Source organism: Esox lucius, chromosome 6 (assembly GCF_011004845.1).
Source record: "Esox lucius isolate fEsoLuc1 chromosome 6, fEsoLuc1.pri, whole genome shotgun sequence".
Classification (NCBI taxonomy): domain Eukaryota; kingdom Metazoa; phylum Chordata; class Actinopteri; order Esociformes; family Esocidae; genus Esox; species Esox lucius.
This window is the reverse complement of record NC_047574.1, coordinates 20,471,332-20,495,451: the sequence shown is the minus strand read 5'-3', so window position 1 is coordinate 20,495,451 and position 24,120 is coordinate 20,471,332. Positions and strand designations below refer to the sequence as shown.

At 38.9% G+C, this 24,120-nt stretch overlaps 1 protein-coding gene across 1 annotated transcript in view; it reads right to left on the bottom strand.

The window, feature by feature from the left end:
- Positions 1–7,170: 7,170 nt before the first annotated feature.
- Positions 7,171–24,120, bottom strand: part of plpp4 (phospholipid phosphatase 4) — a 109,475-nt gene continuing 92,525 nt past the window's right edge. Inside the window, exons 6-7 of the mRNA XM_013134201.3 lie at positions 20,131–20,301; positions 7,171–12,154 (exon numbers count right to left, since the gene is read on the bottom strand). Of these exons, the coding sequence (XP_012989655.1) occupies positions 11,943–12,154; positions 20,131–20,301 (383 nt within the window). The 3' untranslated portion in view covers positions 7,171–11,942. The remainder of the gene's footprint in view (positions 12,155–20,130; positions 20,302–24,120) is intronic.

Genomic DNA, 24,120 nt, shown 5'->3' with positions numbered 1-24,120 from the left:
GGAGGGAGCTGAAGGTTTGAGTTGCCAAACGTCAGCCTCAAAACCTTAATGACTTGGAGATGATCTGCAATGAGGAGTGAGACAAAATCCCTCTTGTGATGTGTGCAAACCTGGTGGCCAACTACAAGAAATGTCTGACCTCTGTGATTGCCAACAAGGGTTTTGCACTAAGTCATGTTTTGCAGAGGGGTTGAATTATTATTTCTCTCATTAAAATGCAAATCAATTTATAACATTCTTGACATGCGTTTTTCAGTTTTTTTGTTGTTGTTATTCCGTCTCTCTCTGTTCAAATAAACCAACCATTAAAATTATAGACTGATCATTTCTTTTTCAGTGGCCAAATGTACAAAATCAGCAGGGGATCAAATAATTTTTTCCCTCCACTGTATATGAATGTTGCCAAAATCCAGTTCCAAAAAGGGGTTAGTTGAGGTCAGTGTAGTGTACAAATAGATTTGACAATGATTATAATCAGTTGTAAACCTTGTCAGTTGGACCACAGCCTTCTGTGGGGATAGAATTCTCTAAAAATATTCTGCATTATCATTTAGCTGTGATTAAAGAGAATCTATTACGTTTTATTATAAATTTATCAAACAGGCATGAGCCAGAGTGTGTGATCATTGTGGAACTGGAATGAAGCGAGAAATAGAGAACACAATAGAGTGGTTTAAAACATGTTCAAGTTGCAAAATTCTCACAGTTAAATTTTACTCTGTTATCGCTCTGCCAAGAGTTTTGGTCATGCTCTGCCCAGCATAACGACTGGGAATTCTTACCGCTCAACATTGTTCACATACTCCAACCTGAGCTTTTCAAAGCTACTGCAAGAGAAACAACAGTAGCCTACCAACACATACTGATGCAACCAGAAGAAAGAACCACATTGCACACCCATAACCCTATTTTTTTTATTGCTAATACCAATAGCCACAACAAACATGGACACATTAAAAGATGTGACAGCACCATGTAGAAAAGGCACATTTCATTTAAACAGATTGAAAAAAAAATCAGCTGAATAATCAGGAAAAAAGCACTTCATTAAACTGGATGTAAAAAACCCAACATGCCCCAATCATGACAATATTAAAAACACTGCCAAATTGAAATGCACCACTATAACATCCTGTTGCAAACATATTTTATCAATGTTAACACAGAAAATAACAATTGTTGTAAAATTAAAATGAAAAATCCAGTTCTGCACTTTCACATACTATATTAATTGACAGCGAACAGCAAGCAATCTGTATAACAGATGTGGATCTTACAGTACCAGATGAATATCACTGTGAAACCTTTGGTTGTAAGTACACCTTGAAACAAATTTGGCAAAATATTTTCCTTGCTGAAGCCAATGCCATTTTCAAAGTGAGCTCAAAAGGTGTACACAAAAAAGCAAAGGCTAGCCATTTGCTCTCAGTTAGTGACATGGATGTGCTTTGAAAAAGTTCCAAACTTTTTTGCCCACAACAGTCCCACCCACTGAATGCCAAATTGTGATTGGTTGAATCTATTTGGTTGATTCCTTTTTGTTTGGTGTTAACCTCTCCAAGTCAAATTTAATCAGAGGATCATTCAATTATTGAAAAGAATAAATAGAAAAAATACTCTGTGTCCTCCAGAATTACCGGTCCTCCACACTTCAGCAAAAGCTAGGAAAAAAATTGCTTTGTTTATTTGCTGAACTTATCCTGACAATATTAGAGAAATCTAACCTTTAACTGAGGTAAAGAAAAAAAATTAATCAATAAATACATATTTTTCTTGCATGATTAATGGAACCCCTGCATTTGTGCACTCTTCCCTTGCCAGGATAACAGCATTAAGTCTTCTCTGTTATGTTAGATGAGGTGAGAGAATTCTGAGACTATTCGTCACTGCAGAATATTTCGAAATCCTACCGTCCTTGGTGTATTAGCAGTGATAACTTGGAGTAAACATCTCCTATAGCCACTGATCAGTTTCTGACATTTTGTTAAAGATTTTGTCCCACTCCTTACAGATTGAGGTGTGAGAGGTGTCTGCCATGTACTGCCCACTTCATGTCCTGTCACAGCATCTCGATTAGATCAAAGTTCAGACTTTGACTTGGCCAATCCAAAACACAACTCCTTAGCAATTATTTTTGGTAGATTAGCTTGAATGCTTCAGGTCATTGTATCTTGTGGCTCTTAAAGATACTTTGGAAGGGCATCCACTTCTAGTCTGAGTTGCTGTCAAGCTATATGCTCTCCCTTTGCTAATTATTTATATCACAGTAGAATAATGGACTTCAAATATTATTTTGTAATCATCATATGGTATAGCACCTAGATCTGTTACACAAGCAGGAGGACTTTGGAAAGAGACATCTAGGAGTCATCAGGCCAGCTAGTCCTGAGGTTAATTAGCCAAGTTTATTGTCTAAACACCCCTGTTAAAATGCCAGGTTTTGGTGATTTAAAAGAATGAAACAAAGATATATCATCTCCGAACTTTTTCCACTGTTAATGTGACCTATAATGTGAAAAAACAAACAGAAATCTTCGAGGGGGAAAAATGAAAAATAACAAACTTACAATAACCTGGTTGCATAAGTGTGCACACCCTCTTATAACTGGGGATGATGCTGTGTTCAGAATTAACCAATCACATTCAAACTCATGTTAAATAGAAGTCATTACACACCTGCCATCATTTAAAGTGACTCTGATCAATCACAAATAAAGTTCAGCTGTTCTAGCATTTTCTTAGTTGCATCTCAGTGCAAAAGCCTTTTTCTGCAGAGAGCTTCCAAAGCATCACAGGGATCTTATTGTTGAAATATATCAGTCAGGAGAAGGGTACAAAAGAATTTCCAAAGCATTAGATATACCATGGAAGACAGTGAAGACAGTCATCTTCAAGTGGAGAAAATATGGCACAACAGAAACATTACCAAGAACTTGACGTCCCTCCAAAATTAGTGAAAAGAGGAGAATAAAACTGGCCAGGGAGGCTTCCAAGAGGACTATTGCAACATTAAAGGAACTGCAGGAATTTCTGGCAAGTACTGGCTGTGTGCTACATGTGAGAACAATCTCCCATATCCTTCATATGAATGGGCTATGGGGTAGGGTGACAAGAAGGAAGCCTTTTCTAACAAAGAAAAACATCCAAGCCCAGCTGAAGTTTGCAAACACAAAAGCATGTGGGAAAATGTGTTATGATATGATTAAACCAAGGTTGAACTTTTGGCCATAATTCCAAAAGGTATGTTTGGCGCAAAAACAACACCTCACCCAAAGAACACCATACCCACATGGTGGTGGCAGCTGTTTTTGTTTTGGGGCTGTTTTTCTTCAGCTGGAACCGGGGCCTTAGTCAGGGTGGAGGGAATTATGAACAGTTCCAAATACCAGGCAATTTTGGCACAAAACCTTCAGGAGTCCGTTAGACAGCTGAAGATAAAGAGGAAGTTCACCATTCAGCACGACAATGACTGAAAGCACACATCCAAATCCACAAAACATGGCTTCACCAGAAGAAGATTAACGTTTTGGAATGGCCCAGCCAGAGCCCAGATCTGAATCCAATTGAACATCTGTGGGGTGATTTGAAGAGGGCTGTGCACAGGAGATGTCCTCACAATCTGACAGATTTGGAGCACTTTTGCAAAGAAGAGTGACCAGATATTACCACGTCAAGATGTGCCATGCTAATAAACTTCTACCCAAAAAGACTGAGTGCTGTAATAAAACCAAAAGGTGCTTCAACAAAGTATTAGTTTAAGGGTGTGCACACTTATGCAACCAGGTTATTGTGAGTTTCTTATTTTTAATTTTTCCCCCTCAAAATGTCAGTTTGTTTTTCAATTGAATTGCTCACGTTATAGGTCACATTAAAAGGTGAGGTAAGTTCTGACATGATTTATCTTTGTTTCATTCTTTTACATCACAATAAACCTGGCATTTTAACAGGGCAGTGTTTACTTTTTATATCCACTGTACATAGCAAAGATCATGCCACCAAATTTAGCTCAACAGCTGACCAAAAGATTCTCATAGTAGCCTCTGAGAATGCCATTGTAAAACCACGGGATCTACAGGCCACTTTTGCCATATTCAATGTTGAAGTTTTTTTCATGGTTTAACTCTCAAAGAGATAGCACACACTTGGCCAACATGAGAGGTCTAGAAGGACGAAGCCTCTACTATCAAAAAAGAATGTCAAGATCAAATGACATTTGTCACACAGCTCCTGGGTAAAGACTAAAGCTACAAGATATAATCTGCTCTGGACAAATGAGTCTAAGGTGGAGTTGGTGGCAACAAAAAACACTGCCTTTTAACAAAGGAACCTCATGCCAAGCTTTAAGCAAGGAACCGGTGACATTATGATTTAGGGCTGCTTTGCTGCCACAGGCCTGGCCAATTAATCGTTGTCGAGCCAACTATGAATTCTGGAGCGTATCAGATAATCCTTTAAATTAAGGTGAGTTATGAAAAAGATTAACCAAAAATATAATATTAACATTTATAGTTATACATTTACAGTTATATATGTAATTGCATTTCTGCTGATATCTGATAAATGCATGATTGCAAAGAATAATATTTCAGTATCATTATTTAGGTTACCACAACAGTCAATAGTATACTTATCAAGTGAAGATTTCATATCTAAAAATATTCATATGTTCCTGCCATGTATAATTTTATTTACTCTTTTCCCACTACCTGTATATAAAGGGGGTGGACAAATTACGGAGACATCACATGGCTAATGACTGGGACTTTCAAGTAACTAAATCACAATTACAAATGAAGCTGACGAGGATCACATTAGTCTGATTCCCAAATTGGCAGTACATACACTACTGTTCAAACATTTGGGGTCACTTAGAAATGTCCTTGGTTCCATAAAAACAAACATGAAATGAGTTTGAATAGGAAATATAGCAAAAATATTAGGAAATAAAGTCATTGACATGGTTAGAAATAATGATTGTTAATTGAATTAATAATTGCGTCCTTCAAACTTTGCTTTCATCAAACACTCCTCCATTTGCAGCAATTACAGTCCTGCAGACATTTGGCATTCTAGTTATGAATTTGTTGAGGTCATCTGAAGAGATTTCACCACATGCTTCCTGAAGAATCTCAGGAAGTTGGATTGGCTTGATGTGCACTTTATACTTACCTTACGGTCAAGCTACTCCCACAACACCTCAATAGGGTTGAGATCTGGTGACTGTGATGGCCACTCCATTATAGACAGAATACCAGCTGACTGCTTCTTCCCTGAATAGTTCTTACATAGTTTAGAGATGTGCTTTTTTGGGCCGTCCACAGGGTATGGCATACCTAAATTAAGTGATCGCTTTCAGCCTGTACAAATCTCCCACTTTACCACCACCGAAGTCCTTCCAGACCATCACATTGCCTCCACGATGCTTGATTGATGATGTCAGGCATTCCTCCAACATCTTTTCTTTTGGCCTGTGTCTTACGAACGTTCTTCTTTGTGATCCGAACACGTCAAACTTAGATTTCTCTGTCCATGACACTTTTTTCCAATCTTCCTCTGTCCAGTGTCTGTGTTATTTTGCCCATCTTAATCTTTTCTTTTTATTGGTCTGAAATATGACTTTTTCTTTCCTGCCTAGAAGGCCAGCATCCCGGAGTCACTTCTTTACTGCTTATATTGAGACTGGTTTTAGGGGTAGTATTTAATGAAGTAGCTCATTGAGGACCTGTGAGGTGTCTGTTTCTTAAACTAGACACTTCAATGTATTTGTCCTTTTGATCAGTTGTGCACTGGCACCTCACACTCCTTTTTCTCTTCTGGTTAGAGACAGTTTACTCTGTTCTATGAAGGGAGTAGTACACAGCGTTGTACGAGATCTTACGTTTCTTGGCAATTTGTAATTTCAGATAATCAACTGGGCTAAAGAAGACCATAAACAGTTTTCAGCTGGGCTAACAAAATTGCAAAATGGTTTTCTAATGATCAATTAGACTTTTAAAAGGACCAATTTGGATTAACAAATACAACATGCCATTGAAATACAGGAGTAATGATTGCTGATAATGGGCCTCAGAACACCTATGTAGATATTCCATAAAGAAATCTGCCGTTTCCAGCTACAATAGTCATATACAATGTTAACAATGTCTACATTGTATTTATGATCGATTTTATTTTATTTTCATGGACAATTTATTTTGCTTTTCTTTCAAAAACAAGGTATTTTCTATGTAACCCCAAACTTTTGAACGGTAGTGTGTGTCTGACAGACGTCTGACAATTAAAACTTTAATATTTGAGTTTCAAAGCAGCTTGAGCTAACTAACAGAGATCCAAACACGCCAAGTAGTCGGTTGTTGCAACCTGGGGTGGCGGTCCTGTCAAGCAAGTTAGATGGGACCAGTGGGTTTCAACTGACAATTGTTTCTTGTCATCATTGTCCTCACCAGTGTTCCTGTTCACCGTCCCTAATTATTTTAATTTTTTTAGAGTTTCTTCAGTAGAATCCTGGCAGCATATGCCAAACATAGACAAATTGCATCAGCAAAGACTAACAGTGGTCGCAAGTCTAACCTAAGCAACAGGGATGGACTGACAATTAATAGGGTAGTTGCTCAATGGCCAAAAAGCACAGCCCTGAAAATTACTACAGATTTTAGTCAGAAACCTCTCTGACCCAGTCTCAACAAAAACTAAATGTCTTCAGCTTCCCAGATTTATAATTTATGGCACCATTTACAATCAATTGAAGTTACAACAAGTGGACTCAAGTTGTAGGAACAACTCAAGGATGATCAGTGTCTACAAAGGGTCTGAATACTTATGTAAATGTGATTATAAATGTATTTAAGTCAATTTCATAAGTCGTAACAAAATGTGGAAAAATTGAAAGGGTATGAATACTCTCCGAACGCAGTTATATACACCTACACATGTGAATCATTTTGCCTTGTAGAAGGCCCTGATAATTCCCCACTGGTTATAATTATGTTCAGACCACAGATGAATGCAGTTGCTAACTCCGACTCTACAGTTTGGGACCCTGACTTGCTATAGAAATTAACATTCTGTATATTTGTATTTATATGGGAATCCTAATGGAATTTGAGTGAGTATGATAACATTTCTATAATGCTGTTAACAATGATGATTTGCCACATGTACAGGGGCGGTGTGACAAGGAATAGGCTAGCCAGTGAGCGATATATACTCCAGTCCCATGTGGATTGTTTCACAGCATGTATACATAGACACACAGTAATAATGATATTCTACAGAATAATGATATTCTGTTGAATCCCCCACCTCACCCAAAAACCACTCATGCCACTTTCACAGATACTTCTAACACAGTATAATTGCACACGGTACACTCTGAAAAATATCTACATATTCCACTTCACAGGAAAAAAGTAAATCCAGATACAACATTGATAAGCATATCATTCGATTTATTGAAAACACCCCAAATAATAGTGTAGACGGACTGATGTAGAACAACACAACACACACCCACTGTCACTTAAAACAGAATAACACACACTCACACACACGACTCTGTCACTTCTAAGCTCTCGTCTGACAATGACTGTACTGGAGAAAGAAAATAAACAGATAAGAACTGAAGACCTATTTCATTTGGGACATAATGCGTATTATTTAGTTGCATATTTTAAAATAAAATTGTAATGATATTTAAAAAATCTATTCAAATGCATTTTCAGTAACATCCTAAAATGTATCCTAAAAATTTTAATGGATTCATGTTGTGTCTACACATTTGCAACTTTAAGATTTCCTTGCCCATAAAGGAAGGTCTGTAGACACTTATCAACAAATGAAGCAAACATATGGACCCTTTTCAAATATCTCTTTTCATGGAGGAATTTCACAGCTGCAGACACTACTTTTGTTGCACATAAAGTATACTACAAACAGCAAAACACATTTCCAAAGTGCTCTCAAGGCCAGACATGCTTATTGATAGAAAATAGTCTCTTTTTACAAATGGAATTTGCATGCCATGGTTAATAATGATACTTTCTTATTTTGTTTCTCAAAAGACAGTTATTCACATCAGTTTGGTTGCATTTTCCAAATAAATTCTACAAAATTTAGAAGAAAAAAATAAAACATAAAGTAAAACATAAAAATTAAGCAACACATCATTGTACTCTAATGAACAGCAATTTTGCCCTTAAATATTTATTCACAATCACCTATTTTTGTAGTCTACTTTTTATCACGTCATACATTTTCAAGACACATAAACACCTTTTTTGCTGCAAACATAATGCTACATTAAGAAAATGGAAAATGATAAAGTAATTTGTGGCTCCAAAAGGCTCCAAAACTACAAAGAGATTTCTGATAATGATCCCAGCAACAGAACTTTAGATGTTACATTTTAAGCTTGAGGATATGCACACCTTAAAACACTTCATTGCAATAAGTAGGGCAAAGACATACATGAAAGTTCTAGACTTTCGTGCATCAGCTGGATCAACTTTTAGCAAGGCAGATAAATACTCAGTCCTCTACTTGGATATACTGATGTCCAGTGGTTAGCACCTTTACAAAAACCCACCCATCATGGCCTTAACGAATGGCTCACGCCAAACTTGTTTTGCTCTGTGTTACAATGTTATTGCACCAAAAGCACAGTCTTTGTCCAATGCTGGTGAATCCTATCAATCAGACACACCCACGCCAACATTTAAAGATCTGACAATAGGTACCATTTTGTGAGATTGTTGATTATGACTGTGATTCTTTTCTGTAACAGCCACAATGTAAAATAGCCCATCTCGTTTTAATGAGGTTTTGGAAAAGTCAGACTACATACAGATCATTGGGAACAGTCATAATGGTATGAAGTTGCAAGCAGAAACAGTCTTTTGTTTTCCTATTTTGGTGGACAATGGTTCAAAATGGGAGTTCTTTATTCTGGAATGGTGGTGAGAATGACTGGAATTGAACAGGCAATAAACAGTTCAGCTCATCTCATCTTTCTCATGTCACAGCAGTGGTACCCTATACCTCAACTGTGAGAGAAGTATCCCAGTTTGTCTTATTAGGGTAAACTCTTCATAGTACATTGACAAATCAGTTTGATGACTAACAATGGGAATGTTATCACACTAAGTTGCAGTTACTTACATGAGAGAACTAAGTTGCTTGGCGTTTTATTTAATCAATAAATTGGCCTTAAACCTGGGCTTGGCAAAATTCAACACTGAATAGTTAGCAAAGATTAATAACATAAATAGCATCCAGGAACAGCTCCCTTGATAAAGACCCTAACCCCTCTAGAATTGTATATTGTTTAATTTTTGGGGAGGCCACTGAGACAAAAATCTATTCACAATGCTGGGGCAGTCTTTGGTGCCGCTTAATTTTCATTTGGCTCTAATGTCCTCACGAGCCAGGCTGCCTAACCCAACATAATGAGGATTAATGCAGGATCAGATTGGAGTTTATGCCCGGCTCAACGCACTTCCACCATACCAGTTCCACCTTCACGTTATTGATTGCCCTCTTTGAGCTTTAATCTGTATTCAAATCCAGGATCAACCTCAGTGCAAGAAACATTAAACATCCAGTCAGCCAACACCAAGGAAAGTGTGAGCGAGTATAAGAGATGGAGCGGGGGAGATTGTGGAGGCAGAGAGAGGGAAGATAAGGTAAGAGTAAAGAGAGATAGGGGGGGATAGAAAATAGAGAGAAACAGTACAGGGAGAAACAGATAGAAAGATTGGTAGGAATTAGGAAAAGAGAAATTATCGTAAGATTGGCCTTGCCAAGGAACAATGCTTCTCTCCATGAATTAATTCTGGCTATGTTTATAATTATGTTGCCATGGACAACCAGCGACAGAAGAGATGGAGGCAATGTTATAACCTGCTTTGTGGGTCTAAAGACCCAGGCAGAGGCTAATATAATGCTAACTGATGACAATTCTGACAACATTACCATACATTCTTTACAGTGGATATGTGCTCTAAATGTTCAGTCAGATTCTGTTGCCTGAATTCCCTTACTGCTGATGTGCTAAGTTATTGTATCTCATAAATCATACTGGGGAGCTGTGACACCTAAAGTTCCATTGCTGTGACATTTAATGGGATTACTACCAGGCGCTCTTCTTTCCTTCCAATTCAACATCAACCTGCCACCCAGCTGCCTAGCATGGTCACTCGATTGTACTGACGGGATCAGGGACAGACCGGCCACTTCTAATGAGCATCCTCGGTCCTACCATAACATTTGAGCAGCTCACTGACACAGTAATTTGTCACAGCTGTTTAATGTTGCTTTTGCTCAACCTGCCCCTGTTAATTTTTATATATATTTTTATTTGCAACCGGTAGTGTCCTGATATATCCATACACAGTCAACTCAACAAGCATTGTCACCTGTCATGAAGTTGAGCAAAAGTAAATGTAAAAAATAAAAAACAATGAGTCGTATTTTGGCCTCAAACAAAGGTAGGAACTGAATATTTTTATTTAAACACAAAACATTTGTATTGTGTTGTATGATTATTTCTGCAAAACATAGGTTTCAAACCTAAAGAATATTTCAAATAATTGATGTGGTGTCCGTTACTATATTCTAGGCTGGAACTGTATCCGTTACTATATTCAGTGCCCAGGAACTGTATTAATACCTTTCACCTGTTCCTGTTTGCCTTGGGTATAAATACGAGATTACATGCTATGTACAATCCCGGTCATCCATCACCATGGGTAAAACCAAGGAGCTGTCAACTGAAAAGAGACAGATGATTGCTGACATACACTGATCTGGTAAAGCATATATAAAAATAGATAAACACTTGAAAATACCAATTAGCAAAATCAGGGCAATGATCAAAAATTTCAGAAGTCTGGAATAGTTGCAAATGTTGAATAGGGTAAGAACACAGAGAGGAAGATGGTGAGAGAGGCAAAGATCTAATCCAAGGATCACAGTCTCAGAACGGCACTGACTAGTGGAATTCTCAACATCAACGGTTAGAACCCACCTCCATGTCAACAAGTTCTTTCGAAGGGTTGGTAGAAACAATCCTGTAATGAGCCCAACCCACACGTTTCTGGACCTGAACTTTATAAAGCATGTTGAAGATACAATTGGAGCAAAAACCTAAGCGCAAACCTAAGACTATCAAGGTTCTTGAAAGGATGTGCTCTACTGAGGAGTTGTCTAAGAACCCTCCAAAAGTGCACACCAACCTGCAGGCTTTGCGGGGAGAGGTTCAGTGCTGTTACTCACTCCAGGGGAGACATAACACTGATGGATTGAATGGGTGCCAATACTTTAGAAACTAAAGTTTTGCAGAAATAATAGTACTACTGAATAATTGTTTTGGGTTTGAGAAATGAAAGTGTTGAAATAAAAATATACAGTTCCCAACTATGTTTGAGCCCAGAATATGACTCAGTGTTGTTTTTTTTTTTACATTTACTCAACTTCATGACAGGTGACAATACTTGTTGAGTTGAATGAAAGTATAGGGCTCCACCTCATGTTTGAGACCAGAAGGTGACTCGTTGTTTGTGCTGTTTACTTTTTCCATTTCATTAAGGATGACAATACTTTGTGACTTACTGTTTCACAACATTTCCATAGTGTGGAAACCACAACCCTGGCATTGCAAGTGGCATGCTCTTCCCAAATGAGCTACACAGGACTTTCCTATTGTTGCACATACACAGACTCTCTAAATATGGAACCCTGAAAGGGTGTGTGATTAAGCCAGGCCAAACAAATGCAAGGTGAGGGTGGAGGGAAAAATGTTAAGGGGGGGGGGGGGGGTGTACAGTACTACTGTCCCTTGGAATGTGTAAGTGCTAGCTTGTCAGTCTGTTTAAGTGAGGGGTAGGCAGTTAGGTGTTCTGGGTTTGGGGCTGAGGCAAGGGTCTGGAGGTAAGGGTGGGCAGGAGTCATACAGGCCCCTCTGAAAGCCCCTTCAGAGGCAGGCTTGTGGCATTCTCGGTGGGCAGGGCCAGGGGGTCACCCTGGGCGGAGATGAGGTGGGTTGCTTTGGTGATACTGGCGTAAGGCAAATGGCAGTCCATGTGCAGGAAAGGGGGGTAGTGCTGCCGGTAGCATATGTAGGCAAAGAGCAGGCCGATCACCCCACCAACAAAGGCATCTGAAATATGAATCAAATATTAACACAAATAAAAAAGACACAAGTATTTCACACAGTGTGCTGTAAAAGCCTGACCAATTCTCAGATTTGATTAAATTACATATGGTACACTGACATTTTGCTCTTTAATTTGATTTAAAATTGCTTACACTCAACATCAGTTATTTTTGTTGTGACATATTTGTCAGAAAAATTTAACATTTAATTATGCTTCTTGCATAAGTATTGAACCCCAATGCTGTGGAAGATCCAAGTTTACACAGGTGAAAGAAATTGCTCTAACAAAGATATAACTACATTAACATTGGCCTTCACCTAGGAGCCATTTACAGTTGTGCTCATAAGTTTGTACACCCTGGCAGAAATAGTGAAATTTTGGCATTGATTAAGAAAATTTGACTGATCATGTAAAAATACTGTGAAGCCATTATCACATAGTTGTTTGGCTCCTTTATAAATTATAATGAGAAAAGAAATCACCAAAATGTCCCTGATCAAAAGTTTACATACCTTTGAATGTTTGACCTTGTTACAGACACACAAGGTGACACACACAATTGCAATTAGTGTCTGTGTATAAACAGTAAAAGAGTATGTTAAGTCTCACATGGATGCACTGAGAAGGCTAGATACTGAGCCATGGGGAGCAGAAAAGAACTGTCAAAAGACCTGCGTAACAAGGTAATTTAACTTTATAAAGATGGAACATTTATATAAAAAGATATCCAAAGCTTTTCAAATGCCAGTCAGTACTGTTCAATCACTTATTAAGAAGTGGAAAATTCAGAGATCTCTTCATACCAAGCCAAGGTCAGGTAGACCAAGAAAGATTTCAGCCAAAACTACCAGAAGAGTTGTTCGGGATACAAAGAAAAAACCCACAGGTATCCACAGGAGGAACACAGGCTGCTCTGTATGTTTCAAGAAACACAATAAGACAATACTTGAACAAAAATGAGCTGCATGGTCGAGTTGCCAGAAAGAAGCAATTACTGCGCCAATGCCAAAAAAGCATACGGTTACAATATGCCCGAAACACCTTGACAAGCCTCACAGCTCCTGGCACACTGTAATTTGGAATGACCAGACCAAAATAGAGCTTTATGGTCAAAACCATATGCACTATGTTTGGAGAGGGGTCAACAAGGCTTATAGTGATTCAAACTGCGTTAAACTTGATGAAGATGTTTGCAATGGGAACTAATAACTGTACATTGTACATCGGTAAATGTGTTTTGTGTTGTCATGATTGGGGCTTACTGGCTTATTACATCCAGGGAATAGAATGGAATACCTTTTTATTTTGCTGTTTTATTTTGCTCATTGTTAAATCGGACAGTTAGATCTGTTTTATAAAATGTGCCTAGCCAAAATGGAGTGGATTTGGTCACTGTCATTTTAGAATCTAAATGTCACATAATTTGTGTCCATTTCTGTAAGTTGTGGGTATATTAATCCAGGAGTACCATTGGTCGGTGCACCATGTGGGTGTTAGCTGTCACATTATTCTGAGCTGGTAAGATGCTGTTATCTTGCAGCTCATAGCACAGGCCAGAGTACTTTGCTGTTAGGCTATGGCAAAGTTTAACTGCCTGTATTCACACTCAATACTGACTTCTCTGCAGAAATGTCCCTGCTCTGCTAAAAATTTGTCCATTAGTTCTAAACTGAAGTGTAAGCTATTACTCCATGCTGGTGTTTTGAAAGATATCCTGATTTGTTGAGATCCATCTGAAAGTTGATGGTGCTTCAGAATGGGTGCCTTCTTCAGTGCTTGAGCAGAACCCCACACATTTTTCTTTAAACATCCATTAATGGAGATGACGGTGTGGTGTTATGCATCCAGCACGGTTCACAGAGCAGGTTAATAGGAGCTCCCAAGCTGTGTTTACTCTGGCTACAGATTGGGCTCCTCAACTTTAATGAGCCAAACTGATGTTGCTGCCTTGTACTTATTTACTGTTTAACTATCACTAAGGTGGAAACTGAGGGGCTATGTGTACTGTTTTGGGTTCAGTCTATGGTCAGCAGGAGAAACACAAACAGTATGAAATGTTATAAACCATGTGTTGCAAGCGAAGCTAATAGGTTGTGTTATTTTCATTTCATAGTAATTGGATGTAGGGCAAAATGTTTCTGTGTCAATAATGATCCACAACACATAAAAATGTTTTAAGGCTCCTAAGAGTGCTTTGAGTAGCTGTTTAACCTGACATATAGTTACAGTATAATACATGAATTGCATATAATTAAATCAAAAGGTATAAGATAGTATGAACTTTGAAGAACCTAAACACCCGTTACTTCAAGAAAAATGTAATGTGTTAGTTCCCAGCTGTTTCTGCAGTAGAATTTTTTTAATATAATATATATTTTTCTCTGCTATGAAATGTCATACTTCATTATGTTTTCAGATTGAACAGTGCCTTCAGAAAGTATACCAGACCCCTTCACTACTGTATCAACACTTTTTGTTGTGCTTTATTTAAAATATATATACATATACACTCACCTAAAGGATTATTAGGAACACCATACTAATACTGTGTTTGACCCCCTTTCGCCTTCAGAACTGCCTTAATTCTACGTGCCATTGATTCAACAAGGTGCTGAAAGCATTCTTTAGAAATGTTGGCCCATATTGATAGGATAGCATCTTGCAGTTGATGGAGATTTGTGGGATGCACATCCAGGGCACGAAGCTCCCGGTCCACTACATCCCAAAGATACTCTATTGGGTTGAGATCTGGTGACTGTGGGGGCCATTTCAGTACAGTGAACTCATTGTCATGTTCAAGAAACCAATTTGAAATGATTCGAGCTTTGTGACATGGTGCATGATCCTGCTGGAAGTAGCCATCAGAGGATGGGTACATGGTGATCATGAAGGGATGGACATGGTCAGAAACAATGCTCAGGTAGGCCGTGGCATTTAAACGATGCCCAATTGGCACTAAGGGGCCTAAAGTGTGCCAAGAAAACTTTACCATCTGAATGTCTCAACAGAAATCGAGACTCATCAGACCAGGCAACATTCTTCCAGTCTTCAACTGTCTAATTTTGGTAAGCTTGTGCAAATTGTATACATCTTTTTCCTATTTGAGTGGTACCCGGTGGGGTCTTCTGCTGTTGTAGCCCATCTGCTTCAAGGTTGTGCGTGTTGTGGCTTCACAAATGCTTTGCTGCATACCTCGGTTATAATGAGTGGTTATTTCAGTCAAAGTTGCTCTTCAATCAGCTTGAATCAGTCGGCCCATTCTCCTCTGACCTCTAGCATCAACAAGGCATTTTCGCCCACAGGACTGCCGCATACTGGATGTTTTTCCCTTTTCACACCATGCTTTGTAAACCCTAGAAATGGTTGTGCGTGAAAATCCCGGTAACTGAGCAGATTGTGAAATACTCAGACTGGCCCGTCTGGCACCAACAACCATGCCACGCTCAAAATTGCTTAAATCACCTTTCTTTCCCATTCTGACATTCAGTTTGGAGTTCAGGAGATTGTCTTGACCAGGACCACACCCCTAAATGCATTGAAGCAACTGCCATGTGATTGGTTGATTAGATAATTGCATTAATGAGAAATTGAACAGGTGTTCCTAATAATCCTTTAGGTGAGTGTATATATATATATATATATATATATATATATATATATAAAGGAATTTGGCTGAAATCTTTTTTTGGTCTACCTGACCTTGTCTTGGTAACAAGAGATCCCCAAATTTTCCACTTCTTAATATGTGATTGAACAGTACTGACTGGCATTTTCAAAGGTATCTGTATAAATACTTTTCCATCCTTATAAAGTTCCATTACCTTGTTACGCAGGTCTTTTGACAGTTCTTATAAATGTTTATATATACAGCTCTGGAAACAAATGAGACCACTGCACCTTTTTCTTTCCTTTCCTAAAAAGTTGAAAAGGCAAGTTTTGAGTCAGGAACAGAAGCGTTACATTTGTAGTGGTCTCTTAATTTTAACCCTTCTGTTCCTCACTCAAAACCTTCCTGTTTGACATTTTTGGAAAGGAAAGTAAAAGGTGCTTAATTTTTTCCGGAACTGTATATATTGCCGTCCATCTACATACTATACCCCATAATTACAATTTTATATATATACATACATTAAGGGAAAACATTATTTGATCCCCTGCTGATTTTTTATGTTTGCCCACTGACGAAGAAATGATCAGTCTATAATTTTAATGGTAGGTTTATTTGAACAGTGAGAGACAGAATAACAAAAAAAACAGCAAAATAAAGTATTTCATTCTTTTCACTGGATGTAATAAGCCAGTAAGCCCCTATCATGACAATACAAAACACATTTACAGATGTACAAATGTACAATTGTTACCTTAATTGCAAACATCTTTATCCTACAAAACCTACAAATGCTGTAGCATCTTGTTGAATGTTTTCTCAAAATGTTTAGGAATTAGCCAACATAATTGTTGCTCAAATCTGCTGTAGCCATGGCCAATAACAAAAATAAAAAAATAAAAACCTTACAATAACCTGGTTGCATAAGTGTGCACACACCCTTATAAGTGGGGATGTGGCTGTGTTCAGAATTAACCAATCACATTCAAACTCGTGTTAAATAGAAGTCATTACACACCTGCCATCACTTAAAGTGACTCTGATTAATCACAAATAAAGTTCAGCTGTTCTAGTAGGATTTTCCTGACATTTTTTTAGTTGCATTTCAGAGCAAAAGCCATGGTTCGCAGAGAGCTTCCAAAGCATCAGAGGGATCTCATTGTTGAAAGATATCAGTCAGGAGATAGGTAAAAAAATTATTGCAAAGCATCATCAAGTGGAGAAATTATGGCACAACAGAGACATTACCAAGAACTTGACATCCCTCCAAAATTGATGAAGAGACGAGAAGAAAAACTGGTTAGGGAGTCTTCCAAGAGGCCTACAGCAACATTAAAGGAACTGCAGGAATTTCTGGCTAGTACTGGCTGTGTGGTACATGTGACAACAATCACATGTACGTATACTTCATATGAATGGGCTATGGGGCAGGGTGGCACAACGGCTTTTTCTTACAAAGAAAAACATCCAAGCCCGGCTGAAGTTTGCAAAAACAAACATCAAGTCCCCCAAAAGCATGTGGGAAAATGTGTTATGGTCTGATGAAACCAAGTTTGAACTTTTTGGCCATGATTCCAAAAGGTATGTTTGCCACAAGAACAACACTTCACATCACCAAAAGAAAACCATACCCACAGTGAAGCATGGTGGTGGCAGCATCATGGTTTGGGGCTGTTTTTCTTCAGCTGGAACCGGGGCCTTAGTCAGGGTGGAGGGAATTATGAGCAGTTCCTAATACCAGGCAATTTTGGCACAAAACCTTCAGGCGTCCATTAGAAAGCTGAAGATGAAGTTCACCTTTCAGCACGACAACGACCCAAAGCACACATCCAAATCCACAAAAGCATGGCTTCACCAGGAGAAGATTAAAGTTTTGGAATGGCCCAGCCAGAACCCAGACCTGAATCCAATTGAACATCTGTGGGGTGATCTGAAGAAGGCTGTTCACAAGAGATGTCCTCGCAATCTGACAGATTTGGAGTGCTTTTGCAAAGAAGAGTGGGCAGATATTGACAAGTCAAGATGTGCCATGCTTATAGACTCCTACCCAAAAAGACTGAGTGCTGTAATAAAATCAAAAGGTCCTTTAACAAAGTATTAGTTTAAGGGTGTGCACACTTACGCAACCAGGTTACTGTGAGTTTTTTATTTTTCCCCCTCAAAGATTTCAGTTTGTTTTTCAATTGAATTGTTCACGTTATAGGTCACATTAAAGGTGGAAAAAGTTCTGACATGATTTATCTTTGTCTCATTATTTTACATCACAAGAACCTGGCATTTTATCAGGGGTGTGTAGAATTTTTATATCCACTGTATGCCACGGTCCTAATAACTGTTTCACCACATCATCTCAACTACTGTATGCATCTCAACTACTGTTTAGCCTATCAGGCATGGCCACTCTGGCAGTAATAGTTCAGTTGGCCCACCGATTAGCCACTGACCATCTCTGACTGAATGGAAATCTGCTTTAGAATTTCCTCTGTAAACAAATGTCTTCCTGCTTAGAAGATACACATGTATTGGATCCCTAGGCAGAATGTGCCCCTTTCCAGCAAGAACATCTCCAAGAGCACAGAGCCCTAGAGTTCTATGCATCTTCTATGCATCTTGTCACGTCCTACAAGTCAATTCACAGTGACATCACACACCCTTTTCCAGAGAGCCTTGATGTCTCTAAAAATAACCTACCAACTACTGCTATAGGTCAAACAATGCCTGTCACTGTTTTCTGTTCCTATGCCACTGCCCAGAAGTCACAGGCAACACAGCCGGTTTCATCATTGTTTCACATCTCAGCTCAAATATTTCTCATCCACATAGTTTACTGTCCCTGGATTTTCTAAGTGCTGACCTTTTCTTCTTTTTGGGAATTAACTCTCCAGAAAGCAGAGACCACCCGTACTTCTACCCAAACAATAAGAGCCCTTATCTCCCCTTTACTATTCTGCAACTACCAACAAACTGTCCTCCAAATCATCTAGCTCCATTAACCTTTAGAGCAATCTGGAACATCAAGTAATGAAGAAGCAACCATCCTCCAAACAATCAACCATCTGGAACATCAGATAATAACCATGCAACCAACCTCAGAAGCATCAACCTCCACCAATAATCTTTAACCGTCACGCCTTCAACAGTCCAAAACTATGGTTGAAGGTGCTTAAGAAAAGTAGGCAAAGAAATTTTGTTGATCATTTAAGAAATAAGTCTGCTGCCACCATCATCAGCCTGAGCCACTATCAGTAAAAACCAAACATTCCAAATAGAGCAATAACATCCCCTCCACTGTATTTCACAGATGAGTTGGTATGCAGAAAACCTTTGGAATTTCCTTTTTCTCTCAACTCTTTCCTCTTGAAATCTCTTTAGTCCATTCAAATCTTTGTCTCATCCGTACACAATACCTTTTTCCATAACTCTGCAAGTTATTTTAGGTGGACTTCCACCCTATTTTTAAACTGTTTGGAAAGCTCTTTGGTCCTTATGATGTCATACACGACAATAGCAGACTAAATCAAACCCAAAGCCTACACTCCGGAGAAGAAATAATTCTAATGCCCACACAAATTCTGTTAAGTGCCCTAAAATAGCGGGTTTATATCTAATGTTCATACAGTTGTCATTTCTTAATGTTGAAACCAATATGTACACAAAAACTAACAAATAAAAGCAGATAATCAATAATGTATCTTCATTGTAATTCTTTGATTCCATATCTGGTGCATAAAGAAGAAGCAATGCTTCATTTACAGAGTGCACTGTATGCACTTCATAACAAATCAAACAAAAGCACAACATAGAAGCAAACCCTAAAAAAAAATATATATATATATATATATTTCCGGGGTCATAAAGTGAGATCCTTAATTTGGAGTACAGACACCTGTTTGTTGTTATTGCTGATCTTCCTCATCAGAGTCCCTATTTAAGTTCCTCTCTCCCTGGTGTATCTTGTCGGTTATGGTTTTGGATTCCATTCCTTTTTGCAACACTGTTCAGTCTTGTTTTAGTTTTGTTACGCCTTAGTTCTTTTTTAATACAAGCCCTCACTGTGCCGGTGCTCTGCCAGCTGCAAGCAATGTTACATTAAGTTTATTAACAGCATGACTCTAAGTTTGTGTTGTGCGTGTATAGCAAAAATATGAGCTCACGTAAAGACACCTGCAGTACTCTCTTTTCTTGCTTACTGTTCGAGTTTGAAAGAAAACGTCTGTTGTAATGCTATATCTCTGACGCATGTGTGTGAACCCTAAACATTTTCCAGATCAATCTCTGAATTTCTGAAAAAGTAGGGAATATGGGAAAGTAACAGAATTATGCAGTCTTCAGGGTGTCCCACCCCTGACTGTGACAGGGCGCGCAACTGACCTTGCCAATGGTGTTTGTAGTCACAGGTGCGGGATAGGGCAATCATCACTGCACTGTAGAGTGGCAGCAGCATGGCACACAGACGCCAACTGCGCCCACGGCCCTGGTCTGTGAAGCAATGTAACTTCCCAGCCAGGTAGAAGGAGGTGAAGCCCAAGCCAGAGAACGCAACTAGGGAAAGGAGAGAGAAACAAAAAGATGAGGACAACAGACAGAGAAATTTTTTATTCTATACATAACTATACATTTGCTTTGTAAACAAGGGGTTATGAATTTGTCATCTCTGTCAACCTATCTGAAGTGCTGAAATGCGTAAATAACACGAGCTCCTCGCACATTATGTTACATCGAATCGCTAACTACCTTCTCTTCATGTATTTACCAGTACAGCGAGGTAAGCATTCCCAATCCAAGAACACAGTGCAAAATCTACAACAATTGCATAATCCAGTTCAGTTCAAATATTTCAGAATGAAAAAAATAAATAACATGTAGGTGCATTTTCTGGTGTTATTCACTCATTGTTTAAATCTGTTTTCTTCTGTTTAGTGCCTAATGAACAAAACCCTGTTTTCTCATGCCGTACAAGCAGCAGTATTTTCCATACTGCTCCAACCATTAGACAGATTTTTTTCTCCCAGGGCCATTAGTGCAGAGCCATACTGCGGTACCACTGTTCTGTTTTTGTGAAATGGGTCCATAGCCACAACAGCATAATCTCTGCAGCCTGCTGAACTCGTGGTACTGCCACAGACTCCGGCACACGTCCGGCATAGGTTTGAATCTGGCCCACTTGTGTCTGGTAAAACCTTGATCAATAAAAGGGGATACAAAAGTCTAAAACCTTTCAACAGAGTCACACCACCTCCCGCCCTGTTTTTGGCATCCGCACAGGCAGCACTTGGGGGTCCGTCCCTGTAGATGGCGGAGGGGATAAAGAACAGTTCCAGCCTAATTGTATGAATTAGGCTTCTGATGGAGCTGCAGGAGGCAGCGGTGGGACAGAGTCATTAGTTGAGCTGTGCTGCAGACCGGCAAAACAGCACCTACCAGCTGCCCATTTGTCACCAAGCCGGCCATGGGAGAGAGAAAGTAGGGGAGAAAGGGAGAGCTAGAGATATGGGTTTATAGGCGGGGACAGAGAGAAATAAAATAGGGACGTCTATTAGCACCTTTTTATTGCCAGTCATGGCTGTGTCTTAGCATCGCTGAAGGTTTCATAATGACGAAATGTGTGCTTTAGGCAACAAGCAGTATTATGTGCCTGCTTTTTAAAATCTCAATCTATTTAATAGTCTCTGCATCTTAGGGTTGTCAGAGGAATGTATATCCTGTGGTTTTCAGAAGACTGTTTAGTCTAATTTGAAAATGACTTCTCTGACGTGTACAATGTGTCAAATTTGAGAGCCTTCATTCTGATACTCTGGTTGTTTCTTTGGGTGGTCCTCAAGGATGGATTCTTGACATTCTTATCCCATGTACAACTATCCCTGCCCTTGTGCCAATCCAGGACTTAGGAGACATTTAGTACGGTGAGTTTTAGGCCACATAAATAATTTAACGTTTTCTATCTGGGAAATATATGTTTATTTGCTATATAACATTAAGATAAATGTATAAAAACATGAATACAAAAAAAGGTAACAATAATTAATTGTGTTGTCCAATTGATAATTGATATCTTGGCTAGTAGAAATGTCATCAAGACCTGAGAAGGGGAAGATAGAAAATGCAGTGGAATACTCTAAAAGCTGTCTGCTCATGATAAACAGCACACAAAGTTCCCTTTCTTGAGAGACAGAAGGAAATCCAGTGAATCTGCAGTACATTGCAGATAAAACACTTACATTGTTAAACTGGTCACCTCAGACCCCCAACCTCAAAAGAAATGAAACAGTGTGGAATCATTTGGAGGGGGAGACGAATAAAAAGCATCCAAAGTCAAAAGAAAGGCTATAGAAAATTCTGTAAGAAGAATTTACCACAGCCTACGAAAGCAAGTTGCTTCAGTTTTGTATTCTTAGCAAGGCCACACAAAATACTGACATTTAAAATCACAAGAAGATTTTGTTAATTTTTATTATTAAATGGGATTTATGACGGATTATTGCATTTTAATGTAAGAAAATGGCCATTACATATCTGCAGAATATCTATTGTGGAACCTTTTCTCTCCTATATTGGCATCACAAAGAGACAAGCTATTCACCTCAAAGTGAGCGTGGTTCGCTCAACCTGGTGACTTTGGGACCCTTCAGCAATCCCAGCCTGGCTCTGGTGAGTACAATTGATTGCACCCCCTGTTAATTGCTTTTTAGTTTTTGCCCTTAAAACCAGGCCAGGCTTGGGTGTCAGGGAGGACTATAAACTGGGGAAAGAGTAACTACGAGATCAAAAGTGAAACAAAGGAGGACATCTGACATTATTAAGTGCCCGATAAATATGGACGAGCAAAGATAAAAGAAGAAATTACGCACAAGCTTCTTAATGATCCTCGTCAAGTGTTGGAAAGCTCGTTATGAGTCACTGTCTATTTGAGTTTTCTCCCTGTTAATAAAGGCAGGTGTCCTTGATCTTATGGGCCAATCCCCCGGAAGACACAAAAGATATCCAGCCATTAGCCCCCTAGCCTATAGGATACGTAAATGAATAAATGTTTGGAAATGTTTTTTCAGTTTGGCCCTTTTTGTATGGCCTGCAAGTTACACTGGACTGTCTTAAGTTTCAGTGATCTACGCCTAGATTCATCCTGCTGTACAAGCATAAAATACAATCTTTTTTCCCAGAATTACAATATATATATATTTTTTATGTATAAATATATAACTATTTTCAGCTTTTGTAAACTGGTCAACCTTTAATTCAGCTCCACAAGGTGGGAGCACATTTGGGATATCCCCTTACAGGTTTCTTTGTGTTCACTTCAGTGTTATATTGTGGGGTTTTCAGATAATGACATTTAAAAAGTATTAGGTTGCCTAAGATTTATTAATGCAGTTTATCAATAAATTAGATTGCTATTCACTTTGTCACCAGCACCCCCAATGACACTAATTGCTGTCATGCTCCATTCAACTGGCCTTCAGTACATGGACAACTGAGTCCCCCATCTACCTTGTTGATCCCCCATCTAAAACCCCCCATCTACCTCAGCTCTGTCCTCAACATCTGATACCATAGTTACCATAGTAACCTGGGCTCCGGTAGATACCTGTACCAGAAACTTAAGAGACAAAGAGGGACAGTGATAAGAAGCTGCCTCCATTGTTCTGACAAGAGGTAATACTTGGCCTGATTATGGATTAAGAGTTCATTTTTGCAGCACTACTCTCTGATTGCAAGACAAGATGTTCCCTGCTGCACCAGTATTTATGACACAATAAAAGGGGGACATCTGTGCATCTCTGAACAGTACCGTTATATAAGGCTACAAAGGTTTTGAGATATAATTGCTTTCGCCAACAGAGTCTCTTCCATACCTTTCCCTTCAGGCCATTGGATACTGCTTAGGACTATAGAAGCCAGCCAGCACGTCTATAGCAAGCAAGCCAACATGCCTATAGCATTTGGTCAGAATTCCTATGGCAGGCAAGCCAACACGTCTATGACAGTGAATCCCCAAATGTTCAAGACAGCCAAACCACGAAGCTAGTGCTATGCAACACAAAATATCTTTCTAGCACCCATATAAACCTTACAGAGCGGGTAATGTTCACATACATATGTCCAGCATACATATGTACACATTGATTCCCTCACTTGTACACTGCAAAATATATATTAAAAAAAAGTTATTAAGTGGCTTGGTAGGTTCCAGGTGAAACAATGAACAGGGAAATGTATGGTTCTTGGGGAGACAGTGACGTTTATTTAGATGGTAAAGCCTTTCCTGACTCATTGATGTAGGAAAAAGTACAACTGCCTGATATTATTTACAGTTCGCTTATGTAATTGACTGGGGTTTAGTTCCTGTTCTGAATATTAGTTGCA